General features: G+C 43.1%; 1 protein-coding gene across 4 annotated transcripts in view; it reads left to right on the forward strand.

Moving 5' to 3' along the window:
• The window catches only part of rab3b (RAB3B, member RAS oncogene family), a 32,860-nt gene extending 14,991 nt beyond the window's left edge, over positions 1-17,869 (forward strand). For 2 of the 4 annotated variants that reach the window (XM_071486657.1, XM_071486655.1), the window contains exons 2-5: positions 5,907-6,131; positions 12,644-12,762; positions 12,924-13,048; positions 14,745-17,869. In XM_071486657.1, coding sequence (XP_071342758.1) covers positions 5,907-6,131; positions 12,644-12,762; positions 12,924-13,048; positions 14,745-14,929 — 654 coding nt within the window. In that variant the 3' untranslated portion in view covers positions 14,930-17,869. Of the gene's footprint in view, positions 1-765; positions 2,575-5,906; positions 6,132-12,643; positions 12,763-12,923; positions 13,049-14,744 lie in introns of those variants that run through there. The other 2 variants (XM_071486656.1, XM_071486654.1) reach the window with 2 other exon arrangements.
• The last annotated feature ends 621 nt before the right edge of the window (positions 17,870-18,490 follow it).

Here is an 18,490-nt window from a genome sequence, read left to right on the forward strand (position 1 = left end):
CAATACTATTATATATATCGTATTATACAATAAGACGCAATTTCCTGTCCTGACCTCAATGCTGACCACATCCAGCACCTTTCAGGTGAACTGGACATGAACTGTGAGTCAGACCTCATCAGCAGCATCAGTGCTGGACGATGCTGGTGATGAGGTCTGATTCCTCTGGAACTAAGGGGTCCAAACAAAAAATACGTATCCATGTTGTCTCTTGGACTCACACACACACACACACACACACACACACAGCTCCTGTTGTTTCACCTGTTGTCCACAAGATGGTGCTGTAACTCCACGCCTGTAGATTTTTTTATTATTTTTTTTTTCCTATGAATCTCCTGATGACCCCTTAGATTTACCTGGTGACCCTTTGGAGGGGCTGACCCCCAGGTTGGGAACCAGTGTAGTGAACTATATAATGATCTGATCAGAGATCAGTCACAACAGACAGTTTACTGCACAGTGAAGTACTTTTACTGTGATACTGTCACTACAGGAAGCAGATAGTACTTGTGTAGCCTTCATTTTGGTTCTGATTTGTCATTGTATTTCTAACTAGAATATGATCTTATAAAGTGGTGTCTAATAGTGTAGTAGGATCTTCTATCCAGTTTCTAATTAGAGTATAATTTGGTGTAATAGTGTCTAAGTATAGATCATTTTGGCTCTAGAATGGAATTATATGGTTTCTAATTACAGCCTAATTTAGTTGTATGGTGTCTAATATGGGTCAAACTTGGTCAAACTGTGTTTGTTTACTGTCTAATGAAGATTATTTTATTTCTAGGTTTGTACGCATTGTTAAGTGTGACTATAGTAATGATAAAAATAGCCAACTTTTTATTTGTACAGCACTTTTCATCACTGCAGCTCAAAGGGCTTTATGTCAAATTATAAAAAAAAACATTTAAATATCTTCAGTAAATACAATAAAAGAGGTTAAAACAACAGGAATAAAATTGGAAATCACATCAAATTAGATAAAAATGAAACTTTAAGTAAGATTCACTAAAAAAGGTTTTTAGAAATGAATCTCAACATGTTGGTTTAAAGAATAGACAGACGTTGCCGGTCAGATTTAAGGGCAGGTTGTTCCACAGTTTTGGTTTGTTGTAGGAAAGAGCAGCCTCTCCACACTTTTGTTAACTGTCGACACAGTTAATGCTGCACCATGTGATCCCCTGAGGCAGTGGCTGACTATAAACAGTACAGCTGCTAAACCATTCATAGACTCTGAGCCTCTCTTCTGATTGGCTGACTGACTGTTCTGAGCGATCCAATAAAATTAATCCAGATTTCAGGTAAACACTCAAAGAAACAAAATCCTGCAAGGTTGGATGGTGGGTCCCTGTGGGCGGGGCTTGAGGCGTGGCTAAGAGCGGTGACTGCTTTGTTGTGACATCACAAAGTTCCAGAAGTCCTGACGGCTGGTTTTAAGGCTCAGTTTCTGAATACAGGCTGTGTGCATTTCTCTGTGGACTGAGGCTTTGATACTTTCACAGTATTAATATAGAACCTAGACCTGCTTTATAATCACAAACACATGGACATCTGCCTTTAGACTGTGTAGAGCTTTAATGTTTTGTATGTCTGTGTAAATCTGAGCTGTTCAGATTTATAAACATAGTGTATTCCACATTATTCTTTGTATTTGTGTTTCTGATGAATATTTTAATCTTATGTAATCTTATTCTGTATTAAACACACAGTCTCAGCATGTATTCAGTACAGGCCTCCATGTGAAAACCTTTCCCTCTGATATCTTTCTGATCAATGACTGTCGATGACTATCGATGACTGAAGCTGTGAGTGTTGGTTTCTGTGGTTCCTGCCGATCCCGCCTCACGGTCGCAGTGTGCAGTGACTCTGCAAAGGCAGAAAACACACCTGTGCGTGTGGGCGTGCGTGTGTTTGCAGAGCCAACAGGCAGATTGTCCCTCTTTTCTCAGGGAGACATCTCTCTTATCGATGCCGAAGCAATTACGCGCCTCACCGCATCAGTCATGAGTCATAGCGAGCAGCTGCCTGCCGCTCCTGCCGCTCCTGCCGCTCCTGCCGCTCCTGCCGCTGCGCGTCCGCACAGATCAGCCGTGTGATAGGGCGGAGGCGCTGCCTGCGAACAGCCTGAAAACACGGGAAAAAAGAAAACGCTGTTCATTCACGGAGAAGCCGCTGGTGGTTATTTTTAGGGGGGGAGGTGACAGGCAGCAGACGCCTTGGCAAATATTCCCACCGCTTCGCTCCACCTCGCAGGCTGTCTGCGTAAAGCCGTGCGTAAAGAAAGTGCGTGCGGCGCCGCGGAAAGGAGACGCTTCTCAGGCTGTTTCACCTCGTTTCTGAGGAAGATTTCCGCTCTGCTCACTGCGACCGACGCAGCGGCGCTCCTGGCTCCCTGAGCAGACGGTCGGTGGATTAGATCGCAAGCGTCACTGCTGCTGTTGAGGTTTTATTATTATTAATATCACTGATATTATTGTTGTTATTATCATTATTATTATTATTTGGGAGCCCGGACACCGAGCGAGTTGTCTCCACCAGGTGCAGAGCAGAGAGCAGCAGATCCGCCCAGCAGAGGTAACACACAGACAGACAGATGACACAACAACACCGTTTAACACCGGTTTAATGAACACACACACACACACACATAGATTCATTGGGTCACACCTCTGTATCAGCCTCTGTATCTTCCTACAGTCACCTTAATGAAGCTGTTTTCATCACACACTCAAATATCCTCTAACGATGTTTCATCCTATGTCGGACACCTGCAGCGTTCATGCGGTGCTGATCCTCATCTGTTGGCTGGGTGACTGACTGGTCATTTTCTGCACCACCTCTCATACAGTGTGTTCTATGTTAGCTATAATTATCTGGAGCCGTTTCTGATTTATAGGCGTTATGTGTTTTTTTTGAAATCATAAACCCCAATAAAACACAATGTTCCTATAATATCCCATAATAATCTCACAGGTGCAGCGTGTGTCTGTAGGGAGTTTAGCCTCTATTGGCCTCATGATTCATCTTAATCTGCTTTAGTATGTCTATAATGGGCTATTTCATCTCCCTATAGGAATGTATAGTGTCCCGCATTATAGTGGATGGCTGTGTATTCCTGTTATTCCCTGCTCCAGTAAGAAGCTCATATGTTCAGTGTCATTGTATTTGCTCTGATGTGAGTTTACACCTTGATATGTTCAATTTTATCTCCTTAATACGTCCACATGTGTAACAGTGTTCATGTTTGTCAGTATCAGGCTGTGGTTTTATGTGGTTTGGGTTTATACTGTATCATGTGGGTTGGACCTGAGGTTAACATGGACTTCCTGTGATTTTCACTGGCTGAGTGTTTTAGATATTCTTGTTAAATAATCTCTTCATGTTTTTGTTTCTGATCTCCACATTAATTATTTTGAGCGAACTGCTCTTAACAAGAGTCTGCAGTCATGTTAGCAGCTGTGTGAAGCTGCAGCTGCTTGGACACAGCTGGACTTTGAGCTAAATGCTAACATTAGCATTTAGTTGACATGCTCACAATGATGGAGACTGTTCCTCAGTAAAAAAAAAAGTGTGGTGACGTAGTTTATAGAGCGACAAAGTCCACGTCAGGAGGAGGTTGGGGTGGATGGATGAATATGACCCAGGAGAGCGGTGTTCGATTCCCACGTGAAAGTTCATTGTTATTATTGTAACCATGACAACAAAGATTGTCTAATGTTGAGGAAGAACTTATTTTAACCCAAATCACCATCTTTTCCTAAACCTAACCAAGACATGACTGTTGTTATAGTAACCATGAAGATAGTCTGCATGTGTATTAACATAACCATGACAACCAAGGTCCAGTACGCCTGCTGTCTTAGGGGCGCTATTTCAGGAGACACTGCTATGGGTCGTATCAGAGGGTTGATGGTTGTTCATGGTGGAGGAGTTGTTGGTGTCATCATTTATCTCTGTGTTTGGTCTCCTCCAGCTCCGAAGAGAAACATCTGCTCTGTAGCTGCTAAATGCTCCACTAAGTTGACCAGCTGCTCTCTGACTTTGCCCGTCTGCTGGTTGTCAAACAGGAAGTGGACAGTTTGAGTTATTAGAGTTTGATGTAAACCAGCTGAGACCAGAGAAACAAGGCATCAAATGTGCAGCAAAACAGAAACTAGGAGCTAAAAGAGGCTGAAAAGCTCCTGAGAGGTCCTGGAACTGTGATAATTCTCTGTGGGTTCACAGCTTCTAGTGAGACTGACATCACAGTGTGTCCACGTGGGACTTTTTCCACAGTGTGTACTTTTGTGCGTTCCCTCTCAAAAATCTGCCAATTTTAGTCAACAAGCTGCTTTTTCTTGTCAGTGTTGTGACAGTTTTCTATTGTGAATGTGTTACGAAATCAAACCATGGTAAAGATTAGTAATATGGAGACACATTCTCTTCTGTCTCATGAACAATAGATAACATGACAAGTCTTGAATAGGAAGCAGCAGCCGTGAAGTGACAGATCTGCAGCAGATTTAAATCCATGTGAGTGACTGTACTGAACCAGTAGAAAATTTCTCAAATATGACTCTTGGCTCACAGAATAAAGTCAGTTATTTTCCACCAAATGGTCTCAAATGAATCACTTGATACCAGCACATAGAAATCCACAGATCAGGAGTGTCATCTGAGTGTTCCCCGCAGCTAGAATAATAATTCGACATGTATTTTGTAGTCATTTTCTCCTCCCCCGGTCGCTGACAGAGTGCATGAGTCTCCACTAACACAGCTATCCACGCTAGATTGAACCCAGCAGGATCTTCAGCTCTGACTCATCTGCTGCTCACATTCATCCCATCCTCACACACTAACCCTTCACACCGACCTCCACCTGTCTGCAGCATCGACCGGAGCAGCTCCAGCTTTTTATTTGACTTCATTTGACTCGACAGGTGAAGTCTAACCGGAATGTTTGTTTGCGCCGTGTCTTTGTCTAACATACCGTGCCTTTGTTGGTTTGTTTGTGCTGAATCATATTTGGCTGCAGCTTGTCGTCACAGTCGGGTGAAAACTTCTGAAATGTCAGGAACGAAGAGGAGCAGATTTGTGCAGTTTATTCATCTCAGACTTCAAATGCTTTGATCACAGCAAGAAGTCAGAGAATCTTCTCAGAGAAAAAAAAAACCTGTTAAACTGTTTAACTGCAGCTGACGTGAGAATCATTAAAAACCCACAGGATTTTCTGCTTTGACAAACATCTTATTTTACCTCAGATACAGCAATTCATTCAGCTCTCTATTGTAAAGGCACCAACTGAAATGAAAATTATTATTTTTATTAGGTGTCAGCATCAAAATCATATAATATGCAAGATTCACCAAGAGTCAGTCCTTGGTCCTTAGACACAGGAGGATGATTCGGTTTTTTTTTTTAACCCTGATTGTCCGCAGAACTTCCAGCCCCATCAAGCTCAACCATTCACATTTTTAGGGCAGCCTTGATGTGGCCTGAGAGACAAAACCCAGGTCAAAAAAATGTTCCTCACGGCTTATGAAACCTTGAGTACATGGTAACTGACAATAGATGACTGCATCTGCATTTTGAAGTCATTTCTCATCAGTACATCCACTCTACCATGTTTTGGTTTTAAAACTCCTGGACTACCAGTGGTGAAACAACATGGATAATGAATGAAAGTGTTACTGACCTTGTTGTCTTTGCAGCAGCTGTTGTTCAGCTCAGTTCTGGATTTGAACTCTACAACAAATTATTTTTGTGACCCTTATCTCGTGCCATCATGTTTTTTATCATGTTTTCAGTGCCAATTAGCAAATATTAGGCTGCTGCTGCACAGCTGCAGACTCTCTGTAGCCTTATTGATTGATTATCATATTAATTACTGTAGTTCTTGTTCTTCTCTCTTCAAACGAAACGGCCAGATGGCGAAGGCAGACCAGCGTTTCGGCCAGCGGGACGGCTCAGACCAGAACTTCGACTACATGTTCAAGCTGCTGATTATTGGTAACAGCAGTGTCGGGAAAACGTCCTTCCTGTTTCGCTACGCCGACGACTCCTTTAGCAACTCCTTCGTCAGCACCGTGGGCATCGATTTCAAGGTGAAGACAGTGTACCGCAACGACAAGAGGATCAAGCTGCAGATCTGGGTGAGGATGGACGGGTCACTGCACCTGTCAGTAGTAACGCTTCATAACTTCCCAAAGTCTCACTTTGCTGGTCACTGCAGAGTAAACTGGTGAGGATTTATGACACAGGGCAGAGTGAATGAGAGCATCACTTCAGAGATAAATGGTAGCTTGGGTATAACTCGTTAGCAAAATGCAGTGGAAACCAATAGAAGCATGATTAGCAGGATTTCCATGAAGTGTGACGAGATCCCATGAGACTGGCGTCATACAGGAATGTGTGTCAGGAAGCTGCTGGTGCACACACAAAACAGTGTGGGTTCTTCTTTTTGTCCGTCACATAACTGATCATAATATAATTTACTATAAAGTAATATTATTCTAATTTAATATACTCTGACTCAACGGCATTGTATTTAAATATACCATAATATAACAAATTGTAACATATTTTGTTCTAAGTGTACTGGAACATGACATATGGTAGAATAATATACTGTAATGTAATATAACATCTGGTAATATAACATACTGTAACACAATAAAACATACTGTAACACAACGTCACATAATATACTGTAACACAACATAACATAACATAACATCTGGTAATATAACATACTGTAACACAACGTAACAAAATAAACTGTAACACAATGTAACATAATATACTGTAACACAACGTAACATCATATGCTGTAACACAATGTGACATGTTGCAGTGTAACATGATGTTTTGCTGGAAGGAAAAGAAAAAACACAAAGACTTCTGAGCTACAGCTTGTATCATCAGTTGGTGCTGTTGTTGCCATGGCAGCAGCTCTTCACACTCACTCAGTCTCTCACTGACACACACACACACACACACACACACACACACACACACACACACACACACACATACACACACACACACACATACATACACACACACAAACAGTGCTGTCTTCAGTGGCAATTAAAGAGACCTCTTAGGGCGAAGAGGTTGAGAGCCGGCAGGGGACAGAGGAGCCTGAGGGGGGAGGGTGTGTGTGTGTGTGTGTGTGTGTGTGTGTGTGTGTGTGTGTGTGTGTGTGTGTGTGTGTGTGTGTGTGTGTGTGTGTGTGTGTGTGTGTGTGTGGAGGGGGGGCATTGCCATAAGTAGAACTAATCAGAGCCAATTGATTCAAACTGAAAGCATGGTGATGAGTGAAAATACACATACACACGCACACATATACACACACGCACACATACACACACACACACACACACACACACACACACAATAACGTAAATATATGTAAGAGCTGAATGAAACAGGCTCCATGTTTGCTAACGTTCTCACACCTTTAGCTTTGTTTTAGCTTTGGTTTTGTAGGAAACACCTCTCTGGATTGTGGAATGAATTACTGATGAATGAAGAAGTCTCCAGGAAGTGGTTGTTGTGGATGGAGGAGAATGTACAACTGAGACCAGGTCCGCATCCTTACAGAACCAGAAACCAGTTTAATATTATTTTACTGATATTTTCAGTGTCTGCATATCTGTGACTTGTCAGATACATAAATTAACATTTCCTCATATACATCTATAGAAAACCTAATAGGGTCATAATTATGTTTCCTTAAGAACTTATTTCCTGTGGCAGTTTAGTTGTATAAAAATGTAATTTAGGAGAGAGGATTGTGGGAGTTGGAGTTGTTAGTCTTTATTTTGTCTGTGTTGAAATGATTAGGCGTTCGGTTGTGACTGTGTTACAGAAGTAGAAACTCATTAATCTTAGAATGTGAACAGAAAACCTTCAGATAAATGTTTGAACTTTTCAGAAGTATGGTGGCCCTGAGAGGTCAATGCACTAAAATTTAAAACCAGAAACTGAAATCAACACTGAAAAAACAAATGAGCTGCAAAAACAGAAAACATATGTTTTGTGTTTTCAGTATTTGGTTTTGACTGAGGAAAGAAAACCTTTGGGAGAAACTACACATCTGGTCAAGGTCAGTGGAACATAGATGAGCTTAAAGCAGGGGAGTGTTGGTTTCTGAGGAGAGCTGCACAGTGTGAGGAGTTATTTGAGGTGTAGGGCTCTGGATGTAAAAGCCTGGGTCATGTTCTCATAGACAGTGTCTGGGGTCCTGGATGGATGAACATGAAACAGTAGAAAAGATGAACTGTGTTAGAAAATATCTGCTTCTCTCATACAAAGGCAAGTGTTCCAGGTTTGTTTAATCTGAGTGTTGACTGGTCTGCATGGAGCCCATCACCTTTAGGCTGAACTGGAACAGACTGTGAGCCAGACCTGATCACCAGCATCAGTACTGGACCTCGCTGATGCTCTGGTGTCGATCCCTGCTGCAGGTTCAACAGGTTCTAGAAAGACTGAGAGGAGGCTGTTAAAGCAGCACTTCAGTGAACATGGTGTCAAAATCACGTACTTCTGGCCATGTGCAGTGACGTCTTCCTCTGTGGAAATCAAACACATTTTCTCTGCTGTCTACTAAACTGAGAAGAATCAGTCACTGCCTGAGGCTCTGCTTACACCTCTCCATGATTAATGTCTGTGGCTGCTGTGGCTCTCTCTCTCTCTCTCACACACACACACACACACACACACACACACACACATACACACACATACATAATAATACTGTACAACAAATCTCAGTTAATTAAATGTGAATGAGCACTTGTATCCCTGAGGAAAGACGAAAGAAAAAACTAGGGATTGTTGAATGAGTGCAGAGGAAGTAAAAGCACAAAAGAGCTAAATTTAGAAAAATGGCTGCACCCAGACCAGCTGTGGTGCTGTGGGGAGGGAGGATGGCGGCTAAACGACGAGGGAGTCTTCGTGGACGTGCATGAAAGTCACATTGAGGCTCAGCTGGTTTGTGCAGAGGAGCAGCGGTCTGCTCCGGGGGCCTTGGATCCAGCGCTGCTTCAGATTAGATGGTTCAGGGTCTTAGAGGAGATGAGACTGTTTGGTCCCTGTGAGATTAAAGAGTGAGATATACACACTCTGGAAGCAACTGATAAGCTGCACAAACATCAAATGTTTTTATTGAGTCATTTCCTTTCAAATTACCTTTTCTACTCATTGCTTTTTGCTTTGGCAGAACCTCCTTCTGTCAGCTGACACCTCCTCTCCACAGGGAGGACAAACCACAAACAGCACTAAGACCCTGTGTCCTTAACTTGATGTTTCTATACAAGTGAACTGCAACTACATTTTATAGGAAACAGAACTGTTTTCTGTGACCTTAATGAGGAAATAATGTTAATTCACCTAAACCCCCATCTATCCCAAACCCTGACTACAGTACGTGAACTACAAACTAGTCTCTGGATGTGAATCAGGTCTCTGGATGTGAACCTGTCTCTGGATGTGAACCTGTCTCTGGATGTGAATCAGGTCTCTGGATGTGAATCAGGTCTTTGGATGTGAACCTGTCTCTGGATGTGAACCTGTCTCTGGATGTGAATCAGGTCTTTGGATGTGAACCTGTCTCTGGATGTGAACCTGTCTCTGGATGTGAATCAGGTCTCTGGATGTGAACCTGTCCTCTGGATGTGAATCAGGGCTCTGGATGTGAACCTGTCTCTGGATGTGAATCAGGGCTCTGGATGTGACCCTGGTCTCTGAATGTGAATCTGGTCTCTGGATGTGAATCAGGTCTCTGGATGTGAACCTGTCTCTGGATGTGAATCTGGTCTCTGGATGTGAATCAGGTCTCTGGATGTGAACCTGTCTCTGGATGTGAATCTGGTCTCTGGATGTGAATCAGGTCTCTGGATGTGAACCTGTCTCTGGATGTGACCCTGGTCTCTGGATGTGACCCTGGTCTCTGAATGTGAATCTGGTCTCTGGATGTGAATCAGGTCTCTGGATGTGACCCTGTCTCTGGATGTGACCCTGGTCTCTGGATGTGAATCAGGTCTCTGGATGTGACCCTGGTCTCTGGATGTGAACCTGGTCTCTGGATGTGAATCAGGTCTGTGGATGTAACAGTCCTGAACTTTGTACGTCCTCCATCCACCTCAACCACCTCCTGGAGACCCTGCTCCTTCTAATAACTATATCTTCATTCATTCCAAACATTTGTTGGCTCTGAACATGATGAAGTTAAAGAGTAATGTTTTTTTTTTTTTTTGCTGTTGCAGTTTGTTGGTATAGAAAAGTAATTTCTATGAGACAGACCAGGACGAAGATTCTACAGCCTGTGAGGCAGGAGTTAAGCTAAACGCTAACATTAGCATGCTAACACATTCAAAGTGACAAGGCTAACATGTCGAAGTTAAGCAAGTGTAATGTTTACCTTCCGCACCTTAGTTTAGCATGTTAGCATGCTAACATTTGTTAAATAGCAGTAAACAAAGCTGAGGCCAATGGGAGCATCGTCAGTTCTGCAGGTGTTTGATCGTAAACCAAACAGAAGTGTTGAACTGATGATGGATGAACGTTATTGATTTGTCCTGAGGGGAGCATGAATGAAATTTCTTCAAAGCCCGTCCAGGTCTGTTGAGATGTTTCAGGCTAGAACCAAAAATGTGAACCTCATGGTGGTGCTGGAAGAAAAATCTGGGAATCACCAAAGTCTGTAGGATTCATCTTCTGGAGACTATGAATGTCTGAGTTCAGATTTCAGTCTGAACCAAACAGACCTACCAGGCTGTTAGCCCTGCTGCTAACATGGCTAAAAATTAACAAGCAAACACAGTGTCATGAAACGCAGCATCTAAAACACTAGATCGTAGTTGATCACTGTGTACCATGAGTGGAGTATGACAGTTTCCCTCACCCTCGTCTGTTAGTCCAGGTGACTTCCTGGATCTTATTTGGTTTTCTCACTCTGACACAGCAGGAGTCCCTGTTTACTGTGTTCACATGAGTTTTGTTTACTGTGTGGAAGAGAGGGCTGGTGATGTACGTTACATCCATTCAGCTTTGAAAGTCCTTCTCTTCCATCCCCTGAGATGTGGATTAGTGAACAGTGTTGTTTCACTGGTGTCTCTGCAGCCTTGATGTGTAGTTACACACAAATATAAACCCTCCTTTACACAAGCAGCTGTTACTCTGTGTACTTTCTTTGCTGTGCAGCTTTCTGCAGGTTTCTGAAACTCCATCTAAACACCACTTCCAGTGTTAGAGCGATCCACTCAACCCTGTTTGATCTGAAGGGTTTTTGTGAGGGTTGAATAGAGACAGACTGTGGATCAGCTGCTGGGTCGGCTAATGAACAGACCACACTGAAGATGATGGTGACAGGGTGAGAGGTGCTGAAGTGTAGATTCACTTTCTGTGAACGTTAGTGTGACAACACAACACTTCAACACATCACTGTGTGTTATTGTGAGGTGAGAACAGGTGTGTGTGTGTGTGTGTGTTGGCTGGAGTTGCTGTTTGGTGTTTCACCCAAATTAGTATAATTCATTTATGTGTTATCTGTGATATCGTCCTCTTCATTAAACAACTTGAGCTCCAAACATAAGTCATTATCTGCACACATCAGCTGTGTCCCAGAGGCTGCATCCTCTGGAGGACACAGTCTACTAAGGTGCGGCTCCCATCGTAGACCAAGACAGCCGAACCGAGATGAGACGTTCTGGTCTACGGGGCATTTTTGCTTTGTGTCACAAGCTGTGTCCTTGGTTTTAACGGTTGTACCTTTAGCTGTTGAGCTGAGCTGAAACCCAGTACTTGCATTGAACAGTGTGATCCTCAGGCTCTGTCTGTTGTTTGCTGCCAAATTATTTTCATTACCAGTGTGCAATGAATCTTGGGATATGTTGGACCACGGAGGATCCACCCAGGAAAAGAAGGACACATTTGAAGGAGCCTTTGAAGTGGCCTAGTCTGAGGCCTCTGAAGGATGTGGCTCTTGAATGTGGACATGGCTGTGGTCATAGTCCGACCTGCTGTAGTTTTCCTCTTCGTTATTTCAATGCTTGTGTCGCCACGGAAACAGCACTTGAAGTGTTTGCCAAATCAAACAGTCTGGTTTTAAACATGCCAGGACAGGTGCAGCAATTAGCCTAGCTTAGCATGTTGTTGTATGGGCTTATCCCCACTCACTGTAAACAGAATTCAGTGTCCAGCAGTTACACAGAGATTTGACCACGACCATCTGACTGAGGGTTCGGTGACGCCGGCGATCAGGTCGCTCCAACACCAGACACATTTCTGTGAAATACTCTGTGAGCTTCCCCACAGCACAACTATACAACTACACAACTGTCCTCTGCTGTGGATCCTAATCCTGACTCAATGGACACGTTTACACACACACGCACACACACACTTTCCTCCCAGCTGGAGACTCTAACAGGTGTGAATGTGAGTGTGAATGTTTGTCTGTGTGTGTCAGCCCTGTGATAGTCTGAAGACTGTCCACCCCACCTCTCAGCTAATGTCAGCTGGGTCTGGCTCCAGCCCCCACCTGGCCCTCAAGAATAAATGAGTATAGTTATTGGATGGATGTTAAAAGTCCAGCAGCTTCATAAATGCAATTCTTGAGTAAAGCAGATTGTGACGGGCCGTTTGTTTTCGTTTCCAGGACACAGCAGGTCAGGAGCGATACCGCACCATCACCACGGCCTACTACCGCGGCGCCATGGGCTTCATCCTCATGTATGACATCACCAACGAGGAGTCCTTCAACGCCGTCCAGGACTGGTACGTGATTGGACAGGAGCTTGTGTTTAACATGACAGAAACTAGTTCAGGTCAGACAGAGCTGATGGTTTATGTTGCCACCTCTGTGTGTGTGTGTGTGTCTGTGTGTCTGTCTGTCTGTGTGTGTGTGTGTGTGTGTGTGTGTGTGTGTGTGTTTGCAGGGCCACTCAGATTAAGACGTACTCATGGGATAACGCTCAGGTGATCATGGTGGGCAACAAGTGCGACATGGACGAGGAGAGAGTTGTTCCTCCAGAGAAAGGGAAACACCTGGCCGACCAGTTGGGTGAGACGCTGCTGCTGCATCACGCTGCTAAATACTCTCCAGCCTGGTTTCAGGTGCAAAATAAACACAACAGAAAATACTCTTCAGTTCAGGTTTCAGATGCTAACGGAACTCTAATACCTGCCACGCTACCAGGTGTGTTCATGTTACCTCAAGGAACCTGTTAAACTCCAGCAGAAAGTGACTTCCCCTCAGGGTGTGTGTGCTGAGGAACACCTAAACACGATAAGTGTAGTGTCTATTGCCCGGGGCCAAGGAGATCTCTTGATTACAAACACAACATACTGGTTTTGGCTCTATTCCGTTTTTTTCTCTTTACCAGACTTGAATAAACGTACATGCCTGAGGCTGCAGAGAACAGAGTTTGTTCTGACAATAACTTTCTCACAGTTACTCACCAGGTCAACCTGTTTTATTTTGTGATGAGACTGTGCTCAAGCTAAGGACTTATAAGTGTTTTGTGAGCAGCTACAGATGGAGACTGGAAGAGTGTGGTATCACACCACATTCAAATGTCTGGACCGACATCATGAAGCAGGATTTAGATATTTGTGAAGTGGGAGGAAGAGTCTGAATACAGCAAACACACCTGAAGATGCTTAAATGGATGAAACCACACACAGCTTAAGTCTTTAAAAGCCTAAAGAGAGCAATGTCAGTGTTGGTTTCCAAACTTTTTTCAGCTTGTGTCTTCTTTAAAGAAAATAAATAATTACCTAACAAAGTTTTCTGGAAAGAATCTTTAATTAACTTTAAATTAATTTAATTTGGCACAAATTACAGGAAAAGTAGAGAGTGAGCAGTTGGTAAACTTACCAATGTTATTTCTATATCCTGAGCTACAGCACAATCTTAAAACTTTTAATCAGAGGGTACCAGGTGAGCTAGACATGCAAAATGTGAAATGTGTCTTTTTATATACAGTCTATGATCTACATACAAACAATTCAGCATAAATAAAGACATTAAGTTTCCGTTAAAGCTCCACACAGTCTAAAGGTAGATGTCCATGTGTTTGTGATTATAAAGCAGGTCTAGGTTCTATATTAATACTGTGAAAGTATCAAAGCCTCAGTCCACAGAGAAATGCACACAGCCTGTATTCAGAAACTGAGCCTTAAAACCAGCCGTCAGGACTTCTGGAACTTTGTGATGTCACAACAAAGCAGTCACCACCCTCAGCCACACCCCAAGCCCTGCCCACCTGGACCCACCATCCAACCCTGCAGGATTCGGTTTCTCTGAGAGTTTATCTAAATTCTGCTGTATTTTTATTGGATCACTCAAAAAACAGTCAGCCAGAGGCTCAGATCCTCTCTTCTGATTGGCTGACTGACCTGTTGTTATTAGAGCTCCAGAGAGAAGCCTGAGACATTTTTTGTTTTGGTTCTTTAAACCACAAATAAATCTTCTTATGGATATCAACACCTCAAATAAAACACAGACGCAGAGTAAAATATGGACCTTTAATGAATGGATGAGGACTAGATATTCACTGGGGTTTAAATTAAGCAATTTCTTTCATGGAAATTCATGTCGAAGTCAATAATAAATTCAACACAGGAAATAACAGACTTTAAAAAAATGAAGCTTTATTAAATATTTCTCTACCTCTAAGAAAATTTTCATATAACTAAAACTAACAAAAGCCCATGTGTTTGCTCCACTAGTTTAACCCTCCTGCTTCCTCCTGCAGGCTTCGAGTACTACGAGGCGAGCGCTAAGGAGAACATCAACGTGCGACAGGTCTTCGAGCGCCTGGTGGACATCATCTGTGTGAAGATGTCGGAGCGCGTGGACGTGGAGGTGCCGGCGGCTCCTGGGACCAAGACCACCAGACTGACCGACAAGCCCGCCCAGCTACCTCAGAAGTGCTGCTGATCGTCCGTCGCCTGTCACCCCCACTGTCGCCTCGTCCGCTAACTCCCCCTCCCCACCCCACAAGCTCTCGAGAAAAAAAAAAACAGATTAACTATCGTAACATTCCTCAACACACTCTCCCTGCTTCGGTCCATGTTTGTGAGCAGTCAATAATCACTATGCCTACTGATGTTTCTGCTAACTAACATTTAAATAGCCACTTTCATTCCCTCCCTGTCCCCAAGTATCTGAGGTCGGCCCTTACATTGACGGAGGAGTAAGGGCAGCAGTTCACTCCAAACTAAATCTAATTTGCCGTGTTTAAAAAGTTTCAAGAGTCACTGTTCATTGTATTTCTGCGAGGCAAAGCTAGCATGCTAACTGTGACTAGAGTTAGTTAATGGTGTTCAAGCTAGATACACGAGGTCAGCATGAGGAGAGAAAGTGGCACAGCAAAGTTCATCCATGTGTCCTCACTAGAATTAACCGCTAACATGCTAACCAGTGAAAAACTGTTAGCACTAGTAGCGCAGTGGTTGTGCTGGTTTGCTAACTGCCAGTTGGGAAGTCGGCAAGCTAGGTAGCTTTATTGCTAACGTGACAATAACCAGTACACTTTATTTGTGCCATCGACACCTGTCTCCTGCCTGTTTGCTAATCATTTCCCTGGAGTGCCGGAGCAGGGAGACACCTACAGGTTTATACAGTGTCATGCAGCGACTAGTCATAACTACCAGTTTCCCACTTGTAAACAACTTTCATATCAACTTCAGTGTCTAATCAGTCTGAAAGCTCTGATAAATCAGTTTAACAGTGCAGAAGAAGACTGACAGCTGCCATCATGAGTTGTGCGATGACGTGAACGCTCACAAGTTGTAAACATGGGAATCTGTCCCATCGTTACTTCCCCTCCCACGTAATGTGAACACAACAGCTGACAGCTACTAGGCAACAGTAATTGTGGCTGTGTGACCTTTGACCATCTGGCTTTCTCACACACACTGCCCCAGTCTTAGCTGGATGTTGTTTCATTTTGGTTGCACAGCAAACATCTTTGTTTTGAACACGCCAAATTCAGATTTTGTTGGAGTTTACTGTCAGGAGGAGCTGGAAGCAGGGTCCACAGGAAAGCACAGCACTGCCTCTCCTCAAAGTGTAGCACAACAAGAGACTCACACCACCACAGCTGCTCATGTTCACAAGTTTACAGGTCGCAGTTGTTCACCGAGTCATCCGCACAAACATCAGCTAGGCTGCTTCTCGGATAGCTCGTAATAGTTAGGTCCACTCTGATATGATATATAGCACACTAACTGTTACTGGCCTTACTTAGTGCTGTTTTTGGCTTGAAAGACGCTTTAGGGCTACACCACCAATGCACAACTCCCAGGCAGGGCTGCAGCCAAAATCATCTGAGTCAAAGACTCAACAGGAGGGGGGTCGAGTCCCAAACTGACGCAGGTCCACAAACCAGTCTGCTACCACATGAGGTGAACAGGACAGGGCTTCTTCTGGTGTTTAACAGGGTTCCTGTAAATTGTGAGAGCAGATATATAGCAGACTTATGAGACAAATCAATATAGTGGAACAATAACAGCACTTGTGTTGCACTGTCATCAACAAACGTTGATACAATAAGGAAAACACACCAGGGTCGGACCGAGTCTCTTTAAGGCCTAAAGCAAGAGCTACAGGTTCATCCATCTCCACTGCAGTTTGATTAGTTACTAACTTAACTTATTTGCACCACTATGGTTCAAGGTGGGTCCTTCATTATTAGTTAACTACCTGGTCCCGTCCTGTTATGGGCCCTGTGTCAAACTCCTGCTTTAAAACATTAGTTTATATTGTCCTCACATGGAGCATAAAGTAAAGTTGTCCAGCAGACGAGGTCTGGTCTTAAAGGAAACTTGCAGGTGCACATTCTCAAATCTTGACACCAAAGTTTGTTTTGTTTTTGCTTTTCTTGTTTTTCTGTTAAAAAACGTCCATGAAAGATTTTCTGGTGTTTCCTGGGAGTAAATAACCGACTACTGAAAACTCAGAAACCAACCAAACACTGAAGAAAAGATCAACCAATCAGGTCCAAGACCCAGATCAGACCCTCCAGACTGTCAGAGCCCAGAGCCCAGACTGCCACTGAGCGCTGCAGCCCTGCTTCATGGTGGCTTATAGCTTTTGCACTGGCCGACACGATCAGCGCCGGACTGAAGGTGTTTTATACTCACACACGCACATGTGAGCAGAGCTGACGAGTGAAGAGCACATGGTTCTCTCCTTCCCCCTTTAGCAGGTGTAGTCACGTAGCCGTCATGTTCGCAGTGTTTCCTGAACGTGTGTGTGTGTGTGTGCGTGTGTGCGTGTGTGTGTGTGTGATATTAGAGCCAACACATTCTATTGTTGCATATGGTTATCATGATATTTATTGCGTGTTCAGTTGTAAGGGTTTTGTGTTTGTGTACGGTATCTTTGACGGAGGTGTGATATTTTGATAATGTCATGTCAGCTGAGATACAGTACGTATATGAAAGACTAAAAGAAAAAGGAAAGATGTGGAGAAAAAAATTGTACGTTTATTATTAAATATTACAGAGATAGAAAAAACAATATCCTGCCAAATTGTTATATAGCTACCACAGCGCACGTTTCTGTGTGTGACTCCCCACCATGTGTCTTCATATTGATAAAAACATACAATAATATTGACATTGTCTTCATATGATTATTTTTTAAGTGAATTTGTAAATGATAGAATTAGAAATTATAATGGTGTTGAGTATGAATTTATTTTTATGCTGTGTATACCATGGACAAATTATATAGAGAGTTTATGTAAACTTGTTGTCTTACAGTTCACTCCTGTTCGGGGGAGAAGCACAAAGTGATTGTATAAAATATTGTGAATGTTTGTATATTATAGATGCAATTTAGTATAATAAAAATCACAATCTTTAATCATAACTTCTGTCTGATCTTTTCTCTCTAGTGTCGGCGACAGCGAGGGCGACGTCATGTTTTCAGTCTGTCTGTCCGTACGTCGTCTAATTCTCATGAACGCAATATCTCAGTAACACCTCGAAGGAATTTCATCACATCTGGCACAAACATTTATTTGGATTTAAGGATGAACCCTTCAGATTTTGGTGGTCAAAGGTCAGGGGTCATTGTGACCTCACAAAACACATTTTTGGCCAAAACTCATAAAATCATACACTAATTATGACACAATTTACTCAAATGTCTGTAAGGATAAAATGAAGTGACTACATTTTATATCCAAAAGGTCAAAGGTCAACCTCACTGTGACATCATAATCTGTAAGAACATCTCTGCTGTAACTCAGGACAGATTGTGATCATATTCCCTGTAACTTGGCTGGTTGGTGGAGGGAAACAAGCCTGAAATCCTCTGTCCCACTTCCTCTGACTCCATCAGGCTGAGTTCAACCTAATTTTCCTAAAATCTGTGTAAACCAGATGTAAACTACAGGCTACAGGCTACATGTAGATCATGCCAACAGAGCATTTCACGTGTCAGGACCTCGACCACAGCTGTGACATTTCAATGATCAACACCTCTGTT

The sequence above is a fragment of the Trachinotus anak genome, unplaced genomic scaffold, assembly GCF_046630095.1.
Source record: "Trachinotus anak isolate AG129_WGS33_773 ecotype Australia unplaced genomic scaffold, CSIRO_AGI_Tana_v1 ptg000010l, whole genome shotgun sequence".
In the NCBI taxonomy this organism is placed as follows: domain Eukaryota; kingdom Metazoa; phylum Chordata; class Actinopteri; order Carangiformes; family Carangidae; genus Trachinotus; species Trachinotus anak.